Source organism: Ursus americanus, chromosome 33, assembly GCF_024610735.1.
Source record: "Ursus americanus isolate L20-20 chromosome 33, mUrsAme1.1.p, whole genome shotgun sequence".
In the NCBI taxonomy this organism is placed as follows: domain Eukaryota; kingdom Metazoa; phylum Chordata; class Mammalia; order Carnivora; family Ursidae; genus Ursus; species Ursus americanus.
This window is the reverse complement of record NC_142159.1, coordinates 26576628-26597321: the sequence shown is the minus strand read 5'-3', so window position 1 is coordinate 26597321 and position 20694 is coordinate 26576628. Positions and strand designations below refer to the sequence as shown.

Genomic DNA, 20694 nt, shown 5'->3' with positions numbered 1-20694 from the left:
GGGAGCACAGAGTGACAGGAAATCCGGTTTGGTGAGCCTGAGCAACCCTCTCTTCTCTGCCCACCACTTCCCTTTAGACCATACATCTCCATCAGCTCCATCTTGGAGAAGGAAGAAAGAAAGGGGAAGCAGTCCCCTGCCAGGTATGTCCAGACCAGAGGAAAGGGGGATTTTTAGAAGTGCCTGGAGTTGCTGAATCTGTCAGGGCCTACGGCTCACAGAACAGTAATGGAGGAAAGAGGCAAGTAAGCAAACATATGCACACATTGGCATAGACCCAGAGAAACAAAGTCACACACACAGACAGATGCACAGAGAAACAGTAATTCACAGAGAGATATGGACAGAAACAGATACACTGAGACCCACTTTCCTACAAGAAAGGGAAGCAATCTGGTCAAAGAAATCCACTCTGCATCCTGTTCTCCAGTGTCGTCCCCAGGCACGAGAACAACAAGCCCATAAAAATATAAGAACATAAAGAAGAACTACTCAGCTCTGGGATGCCTTACTTGCCTTCTTTTGTAAATAAGCATTTGAATGTGTTTTGTTCTTGGAGCTGAGAGGCAAGCACAAAGGGAGCCCTTTCTCATGCAGGAAGGTCCCTCTGCAGGGTCTCCCCTGTGCCCCGCTCATCCTGCCATTCGCCCACCAGCTGAGGTGGCTTTCCATCCCGAGCCTAAGTGGGGGTTCCTCCCGTTTAAAGAGTCCTAAGGACCACCTTGACTTTTCCAAGTTAAACTGCAGGCTAAGATGAAATTAGCCTTCTTTTTCTTAAACGGGGTTCCTTGATGGAGCAAGGGAGAATGTAGGGAGAGGGGATGACCCAGAGCAAGCTGGAGGCAGGTGCCAGGATGAGGTGTCACCAAGCACCTCAACCCACACCAGCTTCCCAGGGTGAGAAGTTCGTTCTTGTCCAAGCTTGACACCACATAAGAAAAAGTCTGAGACCTGGCCTCTCCCTCCTCCCTGCTGGTGGGTCCCTGGTCAGTTGTTAGAGGGGCTGCCTGGGGGCTCCTTGTCACTCACAAGTCCTCTGTCCCATCCACTTCCCACGTGGAGGCCAGGAGGGGCCTGCTCAGTATAGCTGCAGCTCTCCCCAGGAGGGAACTCTGATCCTCCAACACTTTTCTTCTCCCTCCTCTGGCCATTCTGGGCTCCAGGCATGAAAACCCCCTTTCTCTAGTCTGGAAACGGGTAAATGATGCGTAATTTATGAGCACATCAGCCTGAAGTGCATAAGTCATATGTGCACAAAAGGGCCGGGTAAATATTTAAAGATTAGAGCCAGCTGGGGAGAAACACAAAGGGCTGGGACAATGGGGGTCTCTCTGAATTCACTCTCCCTGAGCTGGGCCAGCCCGGTTCAGTGTTGATGCACTCACTAGAGTCCCAGCCTTTGTCCCCTGGAGGGCCCTTGGCGGCCGGCTATTCGGAGCCCCAACACAACTAAAGAGAGTTAAACAATCACAGCCTCTCCAACCCCATCTGGAGACAATCGGCTGAGTCATTTCAGAGCTTTCGCTGTGTCCCAATAGTTAATTACATGAAGCAATCACTTCATTCCACTTTTAAATGCATCTGCAGAGACCGATGGTGCGTTTCTCTCCCCACCTCACCCTCGGCGGCCTCTGTGGCACTCACCAGTTGGCATTGCTTTCAATGTCTGGGTGCTGGAGGAAAGGAAGGGGCTCTCACCCAGGGTGAAGAGGCTACACAGGGCCGTCACGTGGGAGGGCTGGTAGAATATCTGGTCTGGCTCCTGTCCTGGGATCTGCAAACCTTACCTTGTTTCCAGACCTCAGTTGCTCTGTAACGTTCTTTCTTTTGCCAAAGTTGAGAAAACCAAACAGGGGAAAGGAGAACAAAGTCACAGGTCACTTATTGCCTTAAATTCCCAAGTCTGAGGAAGCTGAGGGCTCTGAGTATTCCTGGAAGCCTCCAGAGGACTCCAGAACTATAGAAGGAATTTTTTCCTTGAATGAGCAAAGGGCAGCCTGGGTCTCCCCAGCGCTTTGCCTGAACTTGTGCTCCTTTCCAGGCCCCCTAGGGATCCCAGATGCTAAAGATGGAAAAGGAGTCGGTGGCCTACATCCCAGTTTGCATAAGCCCGCTTCTAAGTTGGTCTATGTCCTTCCCTGCAGCCCGAGAGCACTTCGCCCTGCTTGTTCTCAGATAAGGGGGTAGAGGTGTGCCGTCCTCCCCCCCCCCCCCAACGCACCCGGTCCGGAGCTCCGCCTGCCTGTGAGTGCGGGTAGGATGCTCGGGCTCAGGATTCGAAAATAGAGTTGGGGGGGTGGGGAGGAGAGGAATTGGGTCTTAGTGGGGGAGGTGGCTGCCCAGGAACCCGAATTGTGGGTACAGTGGAGATTTCTCCGGCACGGGAAAAGGGAGAGAGGGGATGGAATCCGCACCGGGATCACTTTCCGCCCTGAGTCTGCGTGACCCGCCGCCGGCTTAAGAGCTGTTCTTGGCGGGCAAGTCGCGCTGGGAGTGGGAAACCGGGAAAACAGGGAGGAAATCAGCCTAGGTGCGTGTGTAGCGAGGGGAACCCCAGCCCGGGGACTTGTCCCGTGATAGAGGAAAAAGGGGACTCAGGGAGCGGTGCCGGGGTAGGGGTAGGGGGCAGCGGAGGCGGGGGCGGGGGCCCATTAAGTGGGCGGGGGCGGAATTTGACGGCTGCGCGTCCCGCCCAGGCCTCCCCGCCAGCCTCGCCGCCCGCAGCCAAAGCAGAACATTGCGAATTAGCTCATTTTGCGGCCAATTTTCCACTGCTTAGGAAAACACTAAGCCACCCACGTGAGCGGCCCCACCCAGCGCTGCCGGGAGCCGTCGGCTCGGGCTCGAGAGGAGTGACTGCCCGAGGAGCTGCGGATGCCAGGGTGCGGGCAGGGGCGGTCCGAGGGCCCCTTTTTGGCGACCCTAACTCTGGAGAGGGGGCGGGCCGCGAGGGTAGCCCCAAGGGCCATTGGTTTGCTAATGCGCGGGAGTTGAAAGGCGCGGGCGGCGGTTTATGGGGAGGGATCATAATTAGAGGACAAATTGCCCCGCAGCTTAGGAGCGCGGCTTAGGAGCGGGGGCGGGGGTGAGGGGACCGGCAGAGCGAGGCGCGCGCCCAGCTTCCGTGCAGATGTACAGCAGCTGGAAGCCCGCACGCGGCGGGGCGCCCGGAGTTTGGCCCCGAGGGGGCGGGCGCGGGCGGGCTTTGTGGGGCCGGCACAATGCCCTTAACACTCGGCTGCCCCCTTTGTGCCCGGCCGCGCCGCCCGCCTGCCCCGCGGCGCCTTTGTACCAAGCCGCCACCGCCTCAAGCCGGAGGAACGCACGGAGGCCAATGGGGCCTGGTCAGCCCCGGCGCTTCAAAGCTGCCCGGCGCGTGCCAACGCCTGCTGTCCGGCCTCGGCCCCGCCGCCCAATCCGGGCCGGAGCCGGCCCGGATCCGGCCCGCGAGTCCCGCGGCCCGGGCGGAAGAGCACCTCGGAGTCGCGGACCACGCAACCTAGGCCTGAAAGGAGGGCGGGGCGCGATTCTCCACGCTGCTTGGCGCTTGAGAACGCCTCTGCCCCGGCAGGGCCCTTCAATACTCCGGGAGCAGGTAGGGGGGCGGGTGTCCGGGGAGAAGACGCCCCGGCTCCAGGGAGCCAGGGGAGGAGGGGGCCCACCCAGACCCTAGCAATATCTTCTCCCCCTCACGCTGAGTCCCTGCAAAGGCCAATTTGTTTATTCCCCTGCCGCAGGGCTCAACTGCAGAATTTTGGGTCCATGCTACTTCATCACCCTTGAGAACATCCGTGGGGGCCCACATTGTTCGGAACCCCATTTTACAACCCCTGAAACTGAGGCCCTTGGAGCCCAGTGCAGGGAGATAACTGGGTATGAACCCAGGAACTCCTCTGGACGTCAGCCCGTCAGTCACAGCTACTGGAGCCCTGCTCCCAGGGTCCAACCCGGGACTGCACCATTCCTGCTATAGAGCCTAACCGGTCCGGGGGGGGGGCGGTGCCTCCTCCACGGAGCTCCCTGGGTCTCCAACCACAGCCTGAATAATGAAAAGTGTTTGGGGGTCCCAGACTTCCAAGAGCACATAATGGTGCTTTCCCCATATGATCAGTGGTCTCTCTCACCCTCACCTTAATTTGTTGGGACCAAGAGAAGGCCAGCAGGAATAAACTCCAGGCTGTGTGGGAAAGTGTCAGAGCCCTACTTGTCCAGCCTGGAAATCCAGGACTGTTCTACTCGCCCTGGCTTGAGGCTGCCTGCATCTTCCCCCCAGCTAGGAGAGGTGGACTGGGGCCTAACAGGGCCAGAGGGCACATGAGCCCAGACTACACCTCTGCACAGAAATGCTCCCAGTCCAAGACCCCAGCCTGGAGGAGACTGGCTGTGTCCCTGAGGGCGGGCTGCATGCTTTAATGGGACACATGTCGCTGCTTGGCCCCCTCGGGCCCACCCTGTGCCCGGCTTTGAGCAGCCACAGGCAGAAAATCGCTGCATTGTCCTGACATTAGGGCGACTAATGTGGCGTTGCCAGCGTGGCCAGAGCGTGAAACCCGCAGAAAGGCGTCGCTGGCGGGTCCTCCCTGCCTCCGCATCTTCATCAGGCCCAGAGAGGTCCGGCACCTTGTCAGAGTTATGAGCCAGGCTCAGAGCCAGCTGGGCCCATGGACATTCCCCAGTGGGTGCCCCCAAAAATGCTTGGAGACAAGGGGCAGCAGGGGGCCTAGTGGTGAGGCTCGGTACCTAGGGACACTAGACACAGGGACAGGACAGGGCATGGAGGGGTGTGCATGGGAGGGGACCCCAGACTCAGGGAGTGGTGGGGGTGAGATGGATAAAGGAAAGGCTGAAGAAGGGGAAGGGGGGTCCCTCGGAAGAAAGGAGGGTTCCTGGAGGTGAGGCTGAAGCCAGGGCAGAGAGGGAGGTGGGGAATTTCACAGTGCATCCCCCTCTCATCTCCTCCCCCTCGGGGTTCCTTGAGCCCAGGAGCGCCTCATTGACATGTAAACGAGAAGCCCCTATAAAGGCAGCACTGCCTCCCACTGGCGCAGATAACGACACCATGGGCACTAAGCCCGGGACCCAGGCCAGCTCTGGTGGCCACACCGGTGGCTTCCGCAAGGTCTGGGGTCCTTAGGCATGCAGGGTGGGGGCCCTGCCAAGCCGGGGGTGGGGTGGGGCAGAGGATGAGAGGACCATCACCCTGCCCTAAAATGCTACCTGTCCACAGATCTCCAAGCCTCTGATGGAGAAGAAGCGACGGGCTCGCATCAATGTGTCCCTGGAGCAGCTGAAGTCGTTGCTGGAAAAACACTACTCACACCAGGTGAGACGTGGGCCGTGCTGAGGTGGGGGTGATACGATCCCCAACCTCATCCCTTCCAAGTCGGACTGCCCAACTAAGGGCCCTTTCCACCAACCTGCAGATCCGGAAACGCAAGTTGGAGAAGGCAGACATACTGGAGCTGAGCGTCAAGTACATGAAAAGCCTTCAGAACTCGGTGCAAGGTGGGAGGGCGTCTGGAGCGGGTAGGGCCAGGAGCGGCGGGGGGTGATTTGTGGGGTCAGAGCCATGGATATGACAAGGTGGGATAAAGAAGAAATGGATGGAGAAGAAAGCTTGGGGCAGTGGGCAGCTGGGTGAGAGGAGGGCCCCAGATTGCTGGAGGCGGGAGGCCGCAAAGACCCTGCAGGCTAGTGCAGTTGTAATCCGGGTGCGCGAAAATCTGCTCCCTGGCAAAGAAATTCGGATTGCCTGGCTCCTCCCCTCCCTTCCCCGCCACTCTTCTCCCCTTGTTTTTTCTCTCAGCACCTTGTCTTTCCTCCTCCCCTCTCCTATGCTTCCCTCCCCTTCACAATTCTCCCGTCCGCTCCCCTCCCCCCAGGGCTTTGGCTGATCCCCAGCGGAGCTGAGTTCCCGTCGGGCTTCCGCAGCTGTCTGCCTGGCGTTAGCCAGCTTCTGCAGCGCGGAGAGGAGGGCGGCGGTGGCCTGCGCTGCCCCCTGGCGCACGAGCGCGCAGGTGGCAGCACCATGGACAGCGCTGGGCCGAGCGCGGAGGCACCAGCGCCGCTCCGCCCCTGCGCCCCTACTATTTGGGCTCCTGTTCCGGCCACCGGCGCCTCGCGGTCCCCGCCACCCCGGCTCCTCTTCCCTGGTGGTCTCCCCGGCCCGTCCTCCAGCGTCCCGGGGCCGCAGCCGGCGCCTCGCCGCTGCACCGAGAGCCCGGGGCCGGGTCTGGGCGTTTGGCGGCCCTGGTGAGTGCCCGCGCGGCCTCGGACTCAAGGGGGCCCCCGTCTGGCCTGGTGACGCAGAGACTGTTTAGAGCGCTCCTGCTGGGACGGCCGGGACCCCCAGTCGTCCGTCCTGGTCCGGTGGCACGGGTGGCTGGGAGGGTGCCGCGTGCCCGCGAACGCGAGGAAATACACGGAGCCACAGGGGTCTGGGGCCCGACCCCCACCCTAGCCCCACCTACTCAAGCCAGACCCGCTCTCTCTTCTTCCCACTTTCTCGTGGGGCTGGGAGGGGATGTCCCAGGCTGCGCCTCTTTCCCAGGGCCTCCGCGGGCAGCCCGCCCCCGCCCCCGCCCCGCAGCCACGCCGCGGTGGGAAGGTCGCCGTCGGCAGCGGCGCAGAGCGGACCCCTCGCAGCGAGGAGAATCGCTGCCCCGCCCCGGCCCATTCAGCCCGCCGAGGACGCCCGGTTCCCACCGGCACAAAGCGCGCCGGGTCCCGCCCCGCCGGCGAAGGCCCCCAGCCCTCCCCCCACCTTGGACCCTCTCAGCTTCCACGGATCCCCACCCCCTCCGCACGCGGCGCAGCCCACCCGGCAGGCGCGCTATGCGAGGTCCGCCCCTCTCAGAAGACCCGCGCGGAGCGGTCCTGGCTCAGCAGCGCGCCCCGCGAAGTGCTCCGCCCATCGCTCGGATCACCTCACACGCCGCGGCGCGCGGCTGCTGAGGGTCCCGCCACAAAGCCCGCGACCCTCGACAACCCTCGGAGCGCTCGGCGCCTGTTTATTCGTCCGAAAACGAGGTCATTGCTGTGCTCGGACTCTAGCCCCGGGGTCCTGGTTCTCGAGGGGCAGCCTGGGGTTGGGGGACGGAAATTCCTCGCCGAGCACCGGAAGAGATCCCGGCACTTCCAGCTTGAAATTCTGAATACACACAGGGCAAACCTGTGAAATGGGTATAAAGAGACCACGAAGGTCCAAATTTCTCCCACGATGCCGACTTGGGTGCATCTTTTAAGCGACAAATACTGATTTCTATAAAACATTTCCCGTTTAGGAGTGCCCCTGCTTTGCCTGAGTGCTTAAACCTGTTCTGGTTAGACTGCGAGGAGAGAGAGGCCCGGCTCCCCCACTCCACCCATCCGGCTTTTTGGAGCACAGGCGAGGAGGGGGTCCCGGCGGTCTGGGGGTTGTCCTCTTGGGTCTCGGCCTCCTATTGCGTTAGGGGCGACTGGGCGACCGGGGCATCCGCGCTAATTCCCCTACCAGCCACTAGGTGGCGACCTTACACCGCGGACCCAGGGCGCAGCCTCCAAATTCTTACCAGAGCCGGCGAGAGGCGCAATAGGTCGGGCTACCCCCCAATCCCCCGCCCCGTCCCTACCCTTCTTGCCCTCCTGAACCAACCTCATAGGGGTTAGACGCCCCTGAAGCCATACCTGGGGCCGAGGCTGCCAGCTGCTCTTCCAGGGCTTCTCCTGCTGTTAGGGCTTTGGTGCCCACCCCACAGCTCCATCCTGGAGCTGCTCCAGGCCAGTCTCACGCCCTGGGTGGGGCTGCAGCAGTTCGCATCGGAAAGGAGCACCAACCCAAAGAACAGCGTGCTAGGAGAATTCCGGACCCAGAGGGAGAGACGTCTGGGGGCTGCTGGCTAGCAGTGCTGCTCTATTCTACAAAGATGTTTCCATGAAACCAGCCTAGGAATGCCAGGTGCAAATCATAGGAAGTTTTTATTGTATTCTGTACAGAAGAGAAATGCTTAGTTGTCAAAAAACTACAAACGGATCCCTGCTCTCGGTGAGTGGTGGTATTGAAGACAGAGCTCCCTCCCCTGTGAGCCCAGGGTCAAGCTGCTTATGAACGCAGCAAATAGGCCTGAAGGCTCACAAAGTGTGAGAGGGAGCCCCAGGCCCCAGGGTCCTCCGTTTGGGGTCCTCCCTCCTCTTTATTTTTGTAAAAACCAGAGCTGGAGGGACTTTGGGGTACCATGTCTCCCTGCAAGTATTGCCATTGGATATGAAGTACACAGAGTAAAAACCCAATGTGACAAACGGCTGGCCTGAGCAGGGGTGGGTGGGGGGAGGGGGGAACGACACAGTGGCTAGCTGAGGATCTCTGTCCCCACGTGACATGTTGGTCCTTGAAGGCACAGCAGCATTGGCCAGAGGTGGCCCCTCCCATGGCTGAGGCTGTACTGCAGTTCCTGCCTTGCTCACCCGTGGCCAGCTCATCCCTCCCAAGTTACCCCCCAGCCAGGGACTGGGGGGTGGTGGTGGCTTGGAAGCAGAGATGGAGCCAGTCCTCTATCCTTGCCCCTCCCAGGGGCCTCTTCTGGGGCTGAGACCTTGTCAGCTGGGTGAGGAAATAGGCTTGGCCACTGGCGGGAGGGTCGGGGAGGGGCTGCAATTCCAGGCTGCAGAGCGGGAGGGAGCACAGTGCAGGCAGGCTCCCTGCTGGCCCCGGACTGGGCTCCAGGTCTTCCTGGGGAGAGCCATGGTGTGGAGGCAGGGGCCAGGATGAGACCACCTCTGCATTCGCCCCTGTCCTTTCAGCTCAAGGTCACAGCTGTTCCCAGGCCTCTGCTTAGCCTGATTCTAGGGTCTCTCTCCATAGACGACCCAGCAGGCCCCTCCCCAAGGCCCATGGCAAAGCCTAGGGCAGCAAAGGGTCTGCCCCCCGGGGGTGAGGGAGGACCCTCAGCAGGGACCAGGCCTTAAACCCAGAACCTGGGAGGCCTCTAAACCAGGACCCCTTCCCGCGGGCATCAGGATAAGGAAGCCCATTCTCCCTTTGCTTCAGTTCTTTGCCAGCATGGACCCACAATCTTCATGGCTGGAGTCCTAGAGGTGGCTGGCTTGGTGGGGAGAGTGATGAGGGTGGGGACACTAACAGTGGTCAAGGTGGGTGATGGTGCAAAGTGTTGTGCTTTAGCTGGGGTGTGGGTGGGGTGAGTGCCTGGGGGGGCCAGGGGCACTGAGGGTGGGAGGCCTCAGGCACAGAGGCCACAGCAGGTCACACACTGAAGACTGACCCCCACAGAGGACCCACAGAGGGCCCTAGACACTCTCACACCCTGTCCATGCAGGGGCCGGTGCACACAGACCAGGAGACTTCTCCAAGAGTCCTGAGAGTTAATATGGCCACCTGCTCATTACAGATGGGGAAACCGAGGCAGAACTGGTCAGCAGGAACACCTGCTCAGAGAGTTTGTTTGGGCTCTGAAGACCCCTGTCCTTAGAGACCCTCTGTACCCTGGCCCTCGCTGAGGTGAGACAGTTACAGTGCAAAGTGGAAAGCAGGGTGCAGTCAGTCCCGTGGCTCCTGCTTCTGCAGGGCTGGGCTTTGTTCTGTCTGGTGGTGGCCCTGTCCCCCGGGGCTCCTTGCTGCCACCCCCACCCTCCAATCCCGCTGCCCAAGGCTGGGCGAGGCACATCAGGGCGTGCAGAGCCCGCCTTTACCCAAGCCCAGCCTCGCTCTGCCCCGTGATGCCGTACCCAGAAGCGGTCCAGGGCAGCCACCGCCGCTGCAGGCAATGCCCGTGGCTCGGTCACGCAGGGAGGGCTGTTCCGTGGTGCTGCCCGGAACCCGGCCTGGGTCAGCGTGGCATCTTTGGTGCTTTAGTCCCTGTGGGCGGCCCGGCCCGCCGGGCGCGCGTGGGGAAGCGACGGCAGGCCCTAGGACGCGGAGCCCAGCGAGTCCGAGTGCAGCGTGACGTAGCCCGAGGACTCGGAGGGCGAGCTCAGGAAGCTGCTGGTGCTTCCGGCACCGCCGCCGCCGCCCGCCCGGTGCAGGCCCCCGGGCTCGCCCCACGACGCGCTCAGGCTGGTCCTCAGGGGTCCCGCGTGCGCGTGCGCGTGCGCGTGCACGGCCGGGCGCGGCCCGGTGGTCCGCTGCGCGCCGTCGCCGCCGCCAGGGGGCGCCGCGTCCTCTCCGGGCCGCGTGCTGTCGAGGAAGGGCCCGGGCGGGGCGGGCGGGCGGCGCAAGGCCTGCGGCTCGCTCTCGAAGGCGGTCAGTGCGAAGGCATCGGGCAGCAGCGAGGCCGAGGCGGAGCGGGCGCCGGGCCCGGGGCGGAGGCGCGGGCTGCCGGGAGGCGAGTTGCGGGCGCGGCGCGGGCCGCCGTTGGGGGCCGGGGGGCGCAGCGACAGCAGGCTCTCCGCGGAGCGGCAGCGCGGGCGGAACGGGGGCGCGTCCTCCGCGAAGGCCAGCAGGCTGCCGCGGCGTCGGTCAGGTCCAGCGGGCAGCACCAGGGCGGCCAGGTCCTCGCCCGAGCCCCAGCGCGGCAGGAAGGCGGGCAGCGGAACGGCTGCCCACACCTCTGCGTCGTCGTGGGAGAGGCGTCGCGTTGGCGGGACCTGTCAGGACGGGCGGGGTTAACCCGGGCTGCCCTCCTGGAAAACGGGACCGGCGCGGGGCTCAGAGAGGCAAGGCCTTGGGGAGATCACAATACTCCCCGCCCCGCCACCCCGCCAGCACGTGCGGCGTCTGGAGCCCCGCCCCGTCCCTACCTGCAGGTACTGCATCTTGTCCTCCTGCAAGGGCCGCAGCGGGTAGAACTGGGGCAGGCCCCCCTCCAGGGCCGAGAGCTCATACTTTGCCATCCTGTCCAGGGCCACAAAGTCACCTCCATAGTTGTAGTCGAGGGAGTGCTCCAGCACCAGGTCCGGGGGAACGCCACCGTCCAGACTGGTATCTGCAGGGTGGGGCAAAATCTTAGGGCCCTGGAAACGTGGGGGAGTCGGACAGTGAGTTCTAGAGACCCACAGAGACACACACAGGGCAGGGGACTGTGTTCAAACCCTGACTCTGCCACCTTTTAGCTGTGGGGCTGGGGAGATCCCCTGAGCCAAGTTCCTCCTCTATGGGGATGGGATGGGATGTTACCTGGTGAGCTTTGGGGGGGAAGTAAATACACACAGGGTCTGACAGTGCCTGGTACATAGCAAAGGCTCAGCCGAGGGTAACACTGTTATTGCTGGGGTGAGACAGCACCCGGGTCTACGGGAGGCCCCCGGGGAGCCCTAAGGGGGGAAGCTCTGTGGAACACATTCAGTCTGGTGTCCAAAGATACAGCCAAGCTGGAGAGGAAAATGCCCCACGGGACACCTAGGTCCCTTAGGGGTTCAAGCACATCAGCGAATATGGTCACCTCAGTGTCATGGGGTGGTCACCTGTGATCCTGCTGACCTCACCCAGGCACCACTCTCCCCGGGGCCTCTCCCGGGCCGTCCTCACCATTGTCCGAGTCCTCATCGTTAGCCATGAGGGCCACGCACTTCTCCCAGACGGCCTTGAGGTCAGCGCGGTAGCGGTCGCAGGCCCAGAGGAACATGGGCAGCAGGAGGGCCTGGGCTACCGAGCACCACAGCACACACAGTGCCATCCAGGGCGCCGAGGCGTCCGCCCGAAGACTGCTGAAGCTCACCACCTGCGGGCACACGGCTCGGCCTGGCACCCGGCAGGACCCCCCCCCCAGCAGCTCCCCCCAGCCTCTCTTCTCCCACTTGCCGGAGGAGGCGGCGACAGACAGGGCCATAGGCTCTTGGGCAGGAAAGAGCCTGAGTGTGAGTCGAAGTCCCTGCCACCAAGAGCTGCTGGCTGCCCATGCCGAGCAGCCATAACCCCGTGTGTGCACAGACAGCCCTTCGCAAAGTGCCTTCCCTCACACCAGCTGCACGACCGCCCGAGGAGAGAGGTGGGGGCATGGTCCCCACTTCTCCATGACCAAGTGGCCTCCTTGGCCCTACCCCTACCCTGGGGGGAGGTGCAAGGGGTCTAGGTCTTGGATCTCAGAGGAGAATCAAAGTAGTTTCTGAGAATCAGCCAGGCAGCCTTTGGGTCACTGCCCAGGGGCCCTCACTCCTCCTGTCCCAGGAGAGTTCATTCCCCCACCCAGAGTGACATTTAATTATTCCTCCATCAGAGCAGAAATGGGTATGATACACTCATCACACTGGTTCTGCTATGTGAGCTGTGTGACCCTCAGAAAGGTGCTGAACCTCTCTGGGGCTCAGTTTCCTCATCTGTGAAATGGGCCAAGAACACCCACAGAGTGAGGTGAAGACCCCAGACACTGTACCAGGCCTGCAGCACAGAGTGGGCTCCATAAACTGCACTCCCTTCCATGCCCTGAAGAGAAGCTGGGGAGGCTCTTCCTCCACGGCTGTCCCCTTCTGGCTCTGCAGTTTCACACATGCTCCTCTCCATCAGCACAGGCTGGAGACTCGGGGCCCCACTGCACACAGAACCCAGTTACCTGGGTAGGGGGGTTTGCCAGGCCCACTGAGGGTGGGGCCACTGGGTGTCTGGGGCTGCATCCTGATTGTGTCCCCTATGAGGTTGCCACCCCACCTGCCACCCTCTGGAGCTTGTGTCCTGCACTGACTCCAGGGACACAGCCCTGCCAGGCTGCTTGGACAAAGTCTCTGGCTGGTCCTTGCCCCTAAACCCCTCCCTACCCCCCTCCAGACCTTTCAGGGGGTTGGGCTGATGCCCTGTGGGTGCAAGGGCATGGCTACTGAATCCAGACTTTGTTCTGGGGCCAGGTGGGTATGTTACTCCACCTTCCACACCCCCTGATTCAAATGGGCCTCACTGTGGTGAGGAATGTCCCCTACAGTGTGTCAGGAAGATCCTGGGCTCCGCATTCACCTGACATGGGCTCAAGTCCTAATACAGCTGCCTTAACTTTATGTGGGTCATGGTACCACTCTGAACCTCAGTTTCCAAATCTGTAAAATGGGGATGATGATAATGCCGCTCCCTCCCTCCCTTCCTCCTTCCCTCCCTCCGAGGACTGGATGGGAGGATTCAACCACCTGAGCTCACCCAGCCCCAGGGCTGTCCCAGAGCCCATGTCCCGACAGGCTCCCACACGCCGACAGTCTCACCCACCAGCACGGGGAAGCCCATGAGGCAGTCGTAGATGATGACGATGGTGGCCACCAGGCCCGTGATCTGCAGCGAGGTTTTGGCAGGCTCAGAGCCGTCGATGGAGGAGCGGCGCTTGCCCTGCGCGTCCTCCACCACGATGGTGGGCACGGTAAAGGCGTGGTGGCCGGCCCGCGGCCCCACCTGCACAGCCAGTGTCTGGAAGAGGGCGATGGCTGTGCAGACCACACCCATGGCCACACTGCCGCCCACCAGCAGCAGGAAGCAGACTCCGAAGCCCAGGCCGATCTCAGCCACGATGAAGCGGCAGCCGTGGGTGTAGAAGCGCTCGCTCGTGTCGTGCCAGCCGACGGCAGGGAGGGCGGACAGGATGAAGGACACCATCCAGATTCCCATGACCGTATGCACCGCCTGCTTCTTGGCGTTGCTCAGCCTGGCATGAGGTGGGGGCAGGACAGAGGTGTCACTCATAGGGTCTTCCCAGAGCCCTGGGGACCCACAAGGGATCCCCAACTGCCCTGGCCCCCTAGTACATCACTGTCATGGCACGGCCAGCAAAATGGGGCCTTGTCCCTTGCACAGGGGTCCTCATGCATGTTGTCACACATTCTTCCCACCCAGCATTTCCATACCGGACCCTGTGGACACCCAGGCACACGCAGGTGTGCAGCCCAGAGCAGCCCTTCCTGAGCCTCCGGCCTGCCCGCAGCACAGCGCAGGTGCGGCACACCACCGGGGGGCGTTTCTGCACATGGGTACCCCAGGTGGCCTCTATGCTCACTGCCCACAGGTCCCCCTCTCTACTACCACCTGCGCGCGTGCCCCGGGGCTCACCGGTAGTTGACCGGCCAGCGGACCATCCACATGCGGTGGTAGGAGAGGGAGGTGACGGAGAAGCAGGTGGCCAGGGTGAGGGTGTAGAAGGTGGAGACGAAGACCTTGCAGAGGCCTTCATTCCACTCGTAGTCGGGGCGCTGGCGCCGCAGCTGCACCACGGCGTAGGTGGCGATGGGCACCGCTACGTTGAGCATGTGGGTGGCCGCAAGCGTGCACAGCAGAAACTCCAGCGGCTTCCACTTCTTTTGCTTGGCACCCACACTCAGGATGCCCCAGGCGTTGGCCAGCAGGGAGAGGCCTCCACATGCCAGCCAGCCCACCGCACTGCCAGGCAGCCGCCGCTCATCACTCATGGTGCAGACGGGAGCTGGCCGGCTGCTGAGACATCCTCCTCGGGGCCAGGCCCTGGCTCGGAGCAGCAGCCCTCACGCGTGGTGGCTCGGGGACACCAGGGACCGCGAGCATCTGCAGTGGGGGAGAAGCCCGTGAGTGCTCAGAGACGGCCCCTCTGGCTACGGCATCAAAGCTCTTGGGGCCCCTTGGAGTGGGACATGGAGGGTCCCCTGATGTAACATTACCTGTGTGGTCCTGGCTTGGGCTGGGCTGCTTTGCCCTCCTCTCTACTCCGGGGCCTCTAGCCCATGTCCCTGGCGCCCAGGGGACACAGCCAGGGGTGCCCAGTAAGTGCAAACACCCCCCCTTCCGCCCACTCCTGGCCAAGGTATGGAGTCTGGGTTTGCTTCTGGGACAGCTGCACCCTCGGGGAAGCAGCCAGGCGGGGTCTGGCTGGGCATTCTTGCCCCCTGTGCCCTCCCCCTGCCTGGGAAGCAGCGCTCTTGCCATAAATGTCCCAAATCTCACACAGCCCACACGATGCGTTCACAGGGCACATCACGGCCCCTTATCTTACTTTGTCCCACTTCATTTGGCCAAATGAGGACATGCCTTAGAGGGTGAGCCCCTTGAACCTCCCTGTGCAGTAGGGGTGATGCGGTGACCACTTCCTCGGCCATCTTAGCAAAGGCAGCCTACGTGGCCTGGGTCGGCCCCCAGCTGGCTTTCTGTGGCTGGCAGGCCCTGCACTGCCACAGGTGGGGCTCACATTAAGCTCCGGCATACTTAAGCTGTGTGGCTTGAGCAAGGTCCCTGCGCCCACATCTCTTTGTAACGGGGACCATGGTGATTCCTCCAGGGGGAGGCTGGGGTGGATAGATGCCACATCTTTAAAACCCTGGGCCAAGCCTCACACGCAGGGGGTGCTCTGGGCGGTGGTCACGATTATGCTGTGGCTGCCTTGGACAGCATGGCCCGTAGATGGCCGAGGGACCAGACGCTGACCCTGAGGAGGAACTGCCGATCGCCTGTGGCCATGAGCCAGGGACCAAGGATGTCGGGCAGAAGGCACATGCTGCAGAATCTCTCCATCCGGCCAGACAGCCGGCCTGGGGGGTCCCTCCAGGGGGTCCCTCCCTCCCCCTTCCCAGCCTAGCAGCCCCAAGCCACACCCCTGTGTGGAACACTGGCTAGTCCCTTTGATGGGAGGCCCCACAATAGGCCTCTCCGGCCATAGCCCGGACGGGGCAGCATGGGCAGAAGTACCATGCTAAGTGAAGGCCTACTGTGTGCTCTGCTACACTTGGCCCTTTTTAATCCGGAGCCCGTTTAATCTCACTGGTCGCAATTCTCTTGCCTCCAACACTTATGAGCTCCTACTGTACAGATACAGCTGTGTGACCCCCCCAGGGCTGTTACCAGCTTGGAATGGACAGGCCATGGCAGGCCCCTGGCTCTTAGGGCAGGGGAAGCAGTACCACTTGGTCCGGCTGCCAGGCTCCCCTTCCTGTCTCGTCTAGAGTTCTTTTGGTCTGTCTGTGGCCTGACCACCCCCCTCCCCGGATATCGAAGGACCTCTCAGGAATGAGTCTCATTCATCCGCATGCCCCTGCAGCAGGCCTGACCAGCCCCTGACGCAGGGGAGGAGTCTATTCTGGACCACACCAGCATTCCTTAAGGGCCTCCTAGGGGGTTGGGGGGTTCCTGGGGACCGGGAAATTCCTTCCCAAACATTAGGCTTCTGCTTACAGAAGCCTCCTCTTCTCTACCCCAGATCCAGGGTGGGAGGTGGGGTGGCCCCATGGGACCCTCCAGCAGCCATTCCGGTGTCCAGCAAACCTCTTTGACCTCAGCATACAGAGGCCACATGGGGTTGGGTAAAGAGCTGCTAGACTCTCGCTTGCCAGCCAGTGAAAGACTCAGCTGGGCCTTGTTGTTCTCATCTGTAAGCTGGACATGATAGTACCTGCCCTGGAAGGAGCTGTGAGTAGTAGACAAGCCATGCCATGGAACGGAGCCGAGTACACAGTTGGCGCTCAACGAATGTAGAAGTCTGTACTACAGCCCTCTCAGCTCCCTGAGCTCTGCTGTCCCTTAAGGGCCAAGACACTAAGCTTGGGGGTGTGGGTAAGCCTCAAACCTGTGGGGAGACACAGCCACTCCCACCAGGACCTGGGACAGCCCAGCTGTGGGGTGAGGAAGCCCAGGGGGGTCCAGAGCAGACAGGGTGTGGGTGCTGCTGTGGGCCAGAGACTGCTGCCACCAGTGATCTTTACAAGGTCAAACAGGAGCCTGGATTCAGCGTGCACCTGGTGGGCCAGCATCTGTTTCCACCCGCACTGGGTCTCCTTGGCTGTCCCATTGGGAGGCCTTCCGTCAGAGTCCCCACAGGCTCTGTCTGCCCCTGTCACCCTGGGTCCTGTTGACCGCTGGTTCAGGGTGGTGGGGAAGGTGCCGCAGGCTGCAACTGGCATAACCTTTCCTGGGGCCAGATCTTCCCCGTCTGGCCGAACAATGTCTCACTGTGGGGAAAGGGTCTAGGTCTGTGAGTGGGAGAACGTGCCTTGCCTGGAGAGGCAGGAAGCGGTGTGAACAGGCACGCTCCCAGGTGGTGTCCTGGGATGTGGTCTGATCAATACTGACATTATCCCCATTTTAAAGATAGTCCAGAAAAGACAGGGAGAGGTTAAACCATTTGCCCAAGCTATGGAATGTCTGAACCAGGACCCAAACCCCACTTGGCCGACATGAAATCCTGGCCTCTCAAACCCAAGCCCAAACCCTAACCCAAACCCGAGCAGGAATAGGCATTTTTTGTTCCTTGAGCTGAGGTTGCCTTTCTCGACTCCGTACCCCTGCAGGATGGGTCCCGCTGTTCCCACATGGCAGACGGGAACACTGAGGCCCAGAACGCAGAGCCACACAGGGAGGAAGTGTGAGGGCCGGGTTTGGAGCCGGGACTCCTGAGAGTGGTGGTGCTGGGATGGGGTGGAACGTCACTGGGGAGTGAATACCAAGCTCTCCAAATGCACAGTGAGAGGCGCTAACAGGGCAGAACTGGGAGACCCCTTCCTCCAGGCTGGCCAGGCCCTGCTGTTCATTCTCCACAGGGAGCCGCGGACACCGAGGGCCAGACCCCAGGCTGGGCTCCAGCCAGCATGGTCCACACCCAGGTGTCGCCGCCCCCCACTGGGAAGTTTCTTCCGCAGTACAATCAAAGCATCCCCCTAGTATTTCAGACTGGGGCTTCCTGCCTCCTCCAGACCCTGGAGCCCCTCCTTTCTCCCCTCCCCCCACAGCACGTCGCAGGGCAGACTGCAGGTGTGGCGGGCGTGGGACCCAGCCGGCCCAGAAGCGTCCCTCCGCAGGGTCTGCGGGCGGGGCCCCGGCGTGACGTCACGGCCCCGGGCCAATGAAACCCCGTGGCCCCAGGGCTCTATTGCGCAACAAAGAGAACCCAGAACTTGAAAGGATTCCCCGGGCTCCAGCTGCACCCGCCCCGCTCGCGCGGGCCTGCCGCCCCCCCAGCTGCGCCCCGCCCGCGCTGCCACCCATCGGCCGGCGAGGCCCGGCCCCACTGCCGCCCAGGGCGGGGCTCGCTGCGCTGAGCCTCCGCATCTCCGGCACGCCCGCCCCCCAATCCCCGCTGTCCCTGCTCCTCAGTGCTTCGATACTCCCGCCCGACCCGGCGCGTCCCAGCCTGCCGGTCCCTAACGGGACCCCCCAGCCCTACCCAGCCCCGAGGGCGCGTCCGAGCTACCGCCCGGGAGCCGGACGCCCCAACGGATTACTCTGGGTAGGGGTGGGCCCAGTACCCCTAGACTGGTCGTCCCCACTCCCTGCAAGCGGCGCTGCCAGAGGCCGGGGCGGGGGGGACGGCAGGAGAGAGGCCGAGAAAGAGGCCGGCCCCAGGGAAGTTACCCCGGCGGTCCCCAAGTTGGGGGTAGGGGTGCGCGGCCCTCAGGGGTGCCCGCGGGCCCTCGGACAGACTGCGAGGCCAACAGACCGCAGGGAGCCCCTCCCTGACCAGAGCCCTCCTGCCGGGGGTCCTCCCTCCCGGGGTCCCCCCACCCAGCCGTCCTCGGGCCCGGGCGGCGGCGCTCACCCTGCATTCGGGCGCCCGGGGCTCCTGCTCGCTGCTCCCGCCTCCGGCTGAGACTCACGCGCTCCCCGGCTGAGCACGGGCCGCCGGGGGCCGCGGGGGTGGCTGGCGGCGGAGCGGCCCGTGGGCCGGGGCATCCTGGCGGCGCCGCCCGGGGCCCGCGCGTTCCGCTCGGCTCGGCTCGGCCAGGCGCCCCTCCCTCCCCTAGCGCGGCCGCGGCGATCGGCTCCCGCCGCTCCGCTGGCTGCGCTCGGGCGGCCGGGGGCGGGGGGCGGAGCAGGGCGCATGTCTCCGCACCGCCCCTCCGACCGCCCCGCCCCCACGCCCCCGGAGGCGCGGCCCGCCGCCGCGTCCGTCTGTCCGAGCATCTGTCGGTCCGTGGTTCCCCCGCCCCCCCGCCTGCGCCGCGGGACTGACGTCCTCTAGGAAGGGCGGCCCCTCGCTGCCGTCTCGGGTTGTTCCACTGCCCCGATGTCGCCTCCAACCCCCTGGGAAAGGGAAGGCCCAGAGATTTGGGGGCTGGCGGGCCAAAGGGGCCTGGGGCGAGAATGCACCGTGCGAACCTAGGGCCGGGGGTGGGGGCTCAGGGAGGCCTTCCCGGAGGAAGCCACATCTAAAGTGAACAATAGGGGTGAGGTGTGGAGGGGATGTGGGGGCGTCTGAGGATTAGCTACTTCCAGGAACTGGGGAGTATGTCAGGATCAGGTGCTGGGGCAGGTAGAGGTAAGGTTGGGCCAGTTAAGGATTCAAACTTACCGTGGGTCGTGGGTCAGGGCGGGCAGGATCCACCATGGAATGGTGACCAGACCACAGGGCTGGTGGTTGCCCCTCCCCCCCCAGGGGCTCAGAAATGGTCTCGAGCTGGAACCAGGAGGACACAGATGGGAGAGGCCAGGCCTACAACCCAGAACTCCTGGCCCCTGCCCCCCGGGTCTACCCCCCTTAGCACTTCTGGCTTCAGTGCAGGCCGGCGCCCATAGACACCTAGAGGGAATCCTATCAGGGTCCTTGACTGGGGGACCTCTGGAGACCTCTGGAGTCTCCTGTCTCTTCTAGAACGCCCATGACCACACACCCTGGGCACAAGGCCTCCAGCACTCTGGGCTGTTGGCATGGCCCTGCCCTTCCCATGCACTTGGGAAGCATCTATGAGTGCACAGCCCACTGTCTGGAGGAAGGGGGCACCTGTCCAGACAGGACCAGACCCAGCCAAATGCAGCTAATGCTGTCTGCACCACTCCACAGCCTGGCTCCCGCACTGCCCCCCCATCCCCCCATCTCCATATTCCAGGAGCAGCTGGGGAGTTAGAAGCAGCTGTTAGGAGACCCAGGTAGGCCTTAGGATCAGTCCTCTGAGACAGAAGTAAAGGTGTTTGTATCCAAAGGCACCACAGTGAAGTGGAGCTGGTGAATGGGGGGCCTTGGGCCATGCACTCCATTTATGTGGCTTCTGGGTAGTCAGGACCCCTACTGAGCCCTCTGTGGACAGGCCAGCTTCCTGACCAGGTGGCCCTGGTTATAAATAGGCCACCAGCAGTAGGCTGGCACAAGGAGGCTGGTAATCAAGTGTGACATTTCTAAGGCAAACACAGGTGATCCAGTCACCTAGCCTTCAGCCACCCGGCTGCCCCTCTAGCAGACGGCAGCCTGCGCCAGGTGTTTTGGCCCCCGGCACCCCTCCAGCAGCCTGGCTCACCCACTACTGCCTTTACTAGTGCCCCTGCCCTGGGCTCAGCTGGCTCTGGGGGCAGGTGGGCATGGGTATCCAATGGCCACCCTGGGAGCCTCGTGCTAAATGCTTTGTTAGCCTGAGCTCCTCCCAACTGCCCTGGGAAGTGGATTTTAGGTACCTGGCTTGTCCAAAGCCACACTGATGAGCGGCCAAGCCAAGACAGAGAAGGATGTAGATGCCCTTGTGTCCCCCTTCCCGTGGGGAATCCAAGGGCTCAGGCACTGCCATAACCAGCTCTGGTTTCACGGACCATGGTTGGCTGGCCTGGCCTGGGCTTTCTGCTGGACACGCAGGGCAGGCCTCCTGGTCCTTCCCAGCCCAGGCACCACCCATCGCCTCCAGGTCAGCGTGGGGCACGGGTGGAGCTGGGGCGGCTGAGGGGATTGCTGCTGTGGCCCCATATGGCGTGTTCCCTCCCCCTGCTTCCAGGCAGGAAACAGCCCCGTCAGCTGGGACCAAGGCCTGAGACGAATTCCGAAGCTCTTGGCGGGTGTTTCTGCCCATCTGGGGCTGCCTTCTCTCTGGGCCCGAGGGAGCCCTGTGTGAGGTTGCAGCTGTGTGGCCAGTCTCCCTCTC

At 62.7% G+C, this 20694-nt stretch overlaps 2 protein-coding genes across 3 annotated transcripts; one reads left to right on the top strand and one right to left on the bottom strand.

Annotated features, from left to right (window-relative positions):
- The first annotated feature begins 2792 nt into the window (after positions 1-2792).
- HES3 (hes family bHLH transcription factor 3) lies at positions 2793-7206 on the top strand. 2 transcript variants are annotated; one of them, XM_045803368.2, is made up of 4 exons: positions 2793-3595; positions 5228-5323; positions 5424-5505; positions 5883-7206. In XM_045803368.2, the coding sequence occupies exons 1-4, from the start codon at positions 3131-3133 to the stop codon at positions 6254-6256; spliced, it is 1017 nt and encodes a 338-aa protein (XP_045659324.2). In that variant the 5' UTR covers positions 2793-3130; the 3' UTR covers positions 6257-7206. The 2 variants fall into 2 exon arrangements, with proteins under 2 accessions (XP_045659324.2, XP_045659325.1); XM_045803369.2 differs by having other exon boundaries at positions 2812-2882.
- A 731-nt stretch (positions 7207-7937) lies between these two features.
- GPR153 (G protein-coupled receptor 153) lies at positions 7938-18655 on the bottom strand. Its single transcript, XM_045803531.2, has 6 exons — positions 18390-18655; positions 13949-14416; positions 13118-13547; positions 11459-11651; positions 10732-10916; positions 7938-10578 (listed from the first exon to the last, which is right to left on the bottom strand). The coding sequence occupies exons 2-6, from the start codon at positions 14302-14304 to the stop codon at positions 9901-9903; spliced, it is 1842 nt and encodes a 613-aa protein (XP_045659487.2). The 5' UTR covers positions 14305-14416; positions 18390-18655; the 3' UTR covers positions 7938-9900.
- Positions 18656-20694: the final 2039 nt, after the last annotated feature.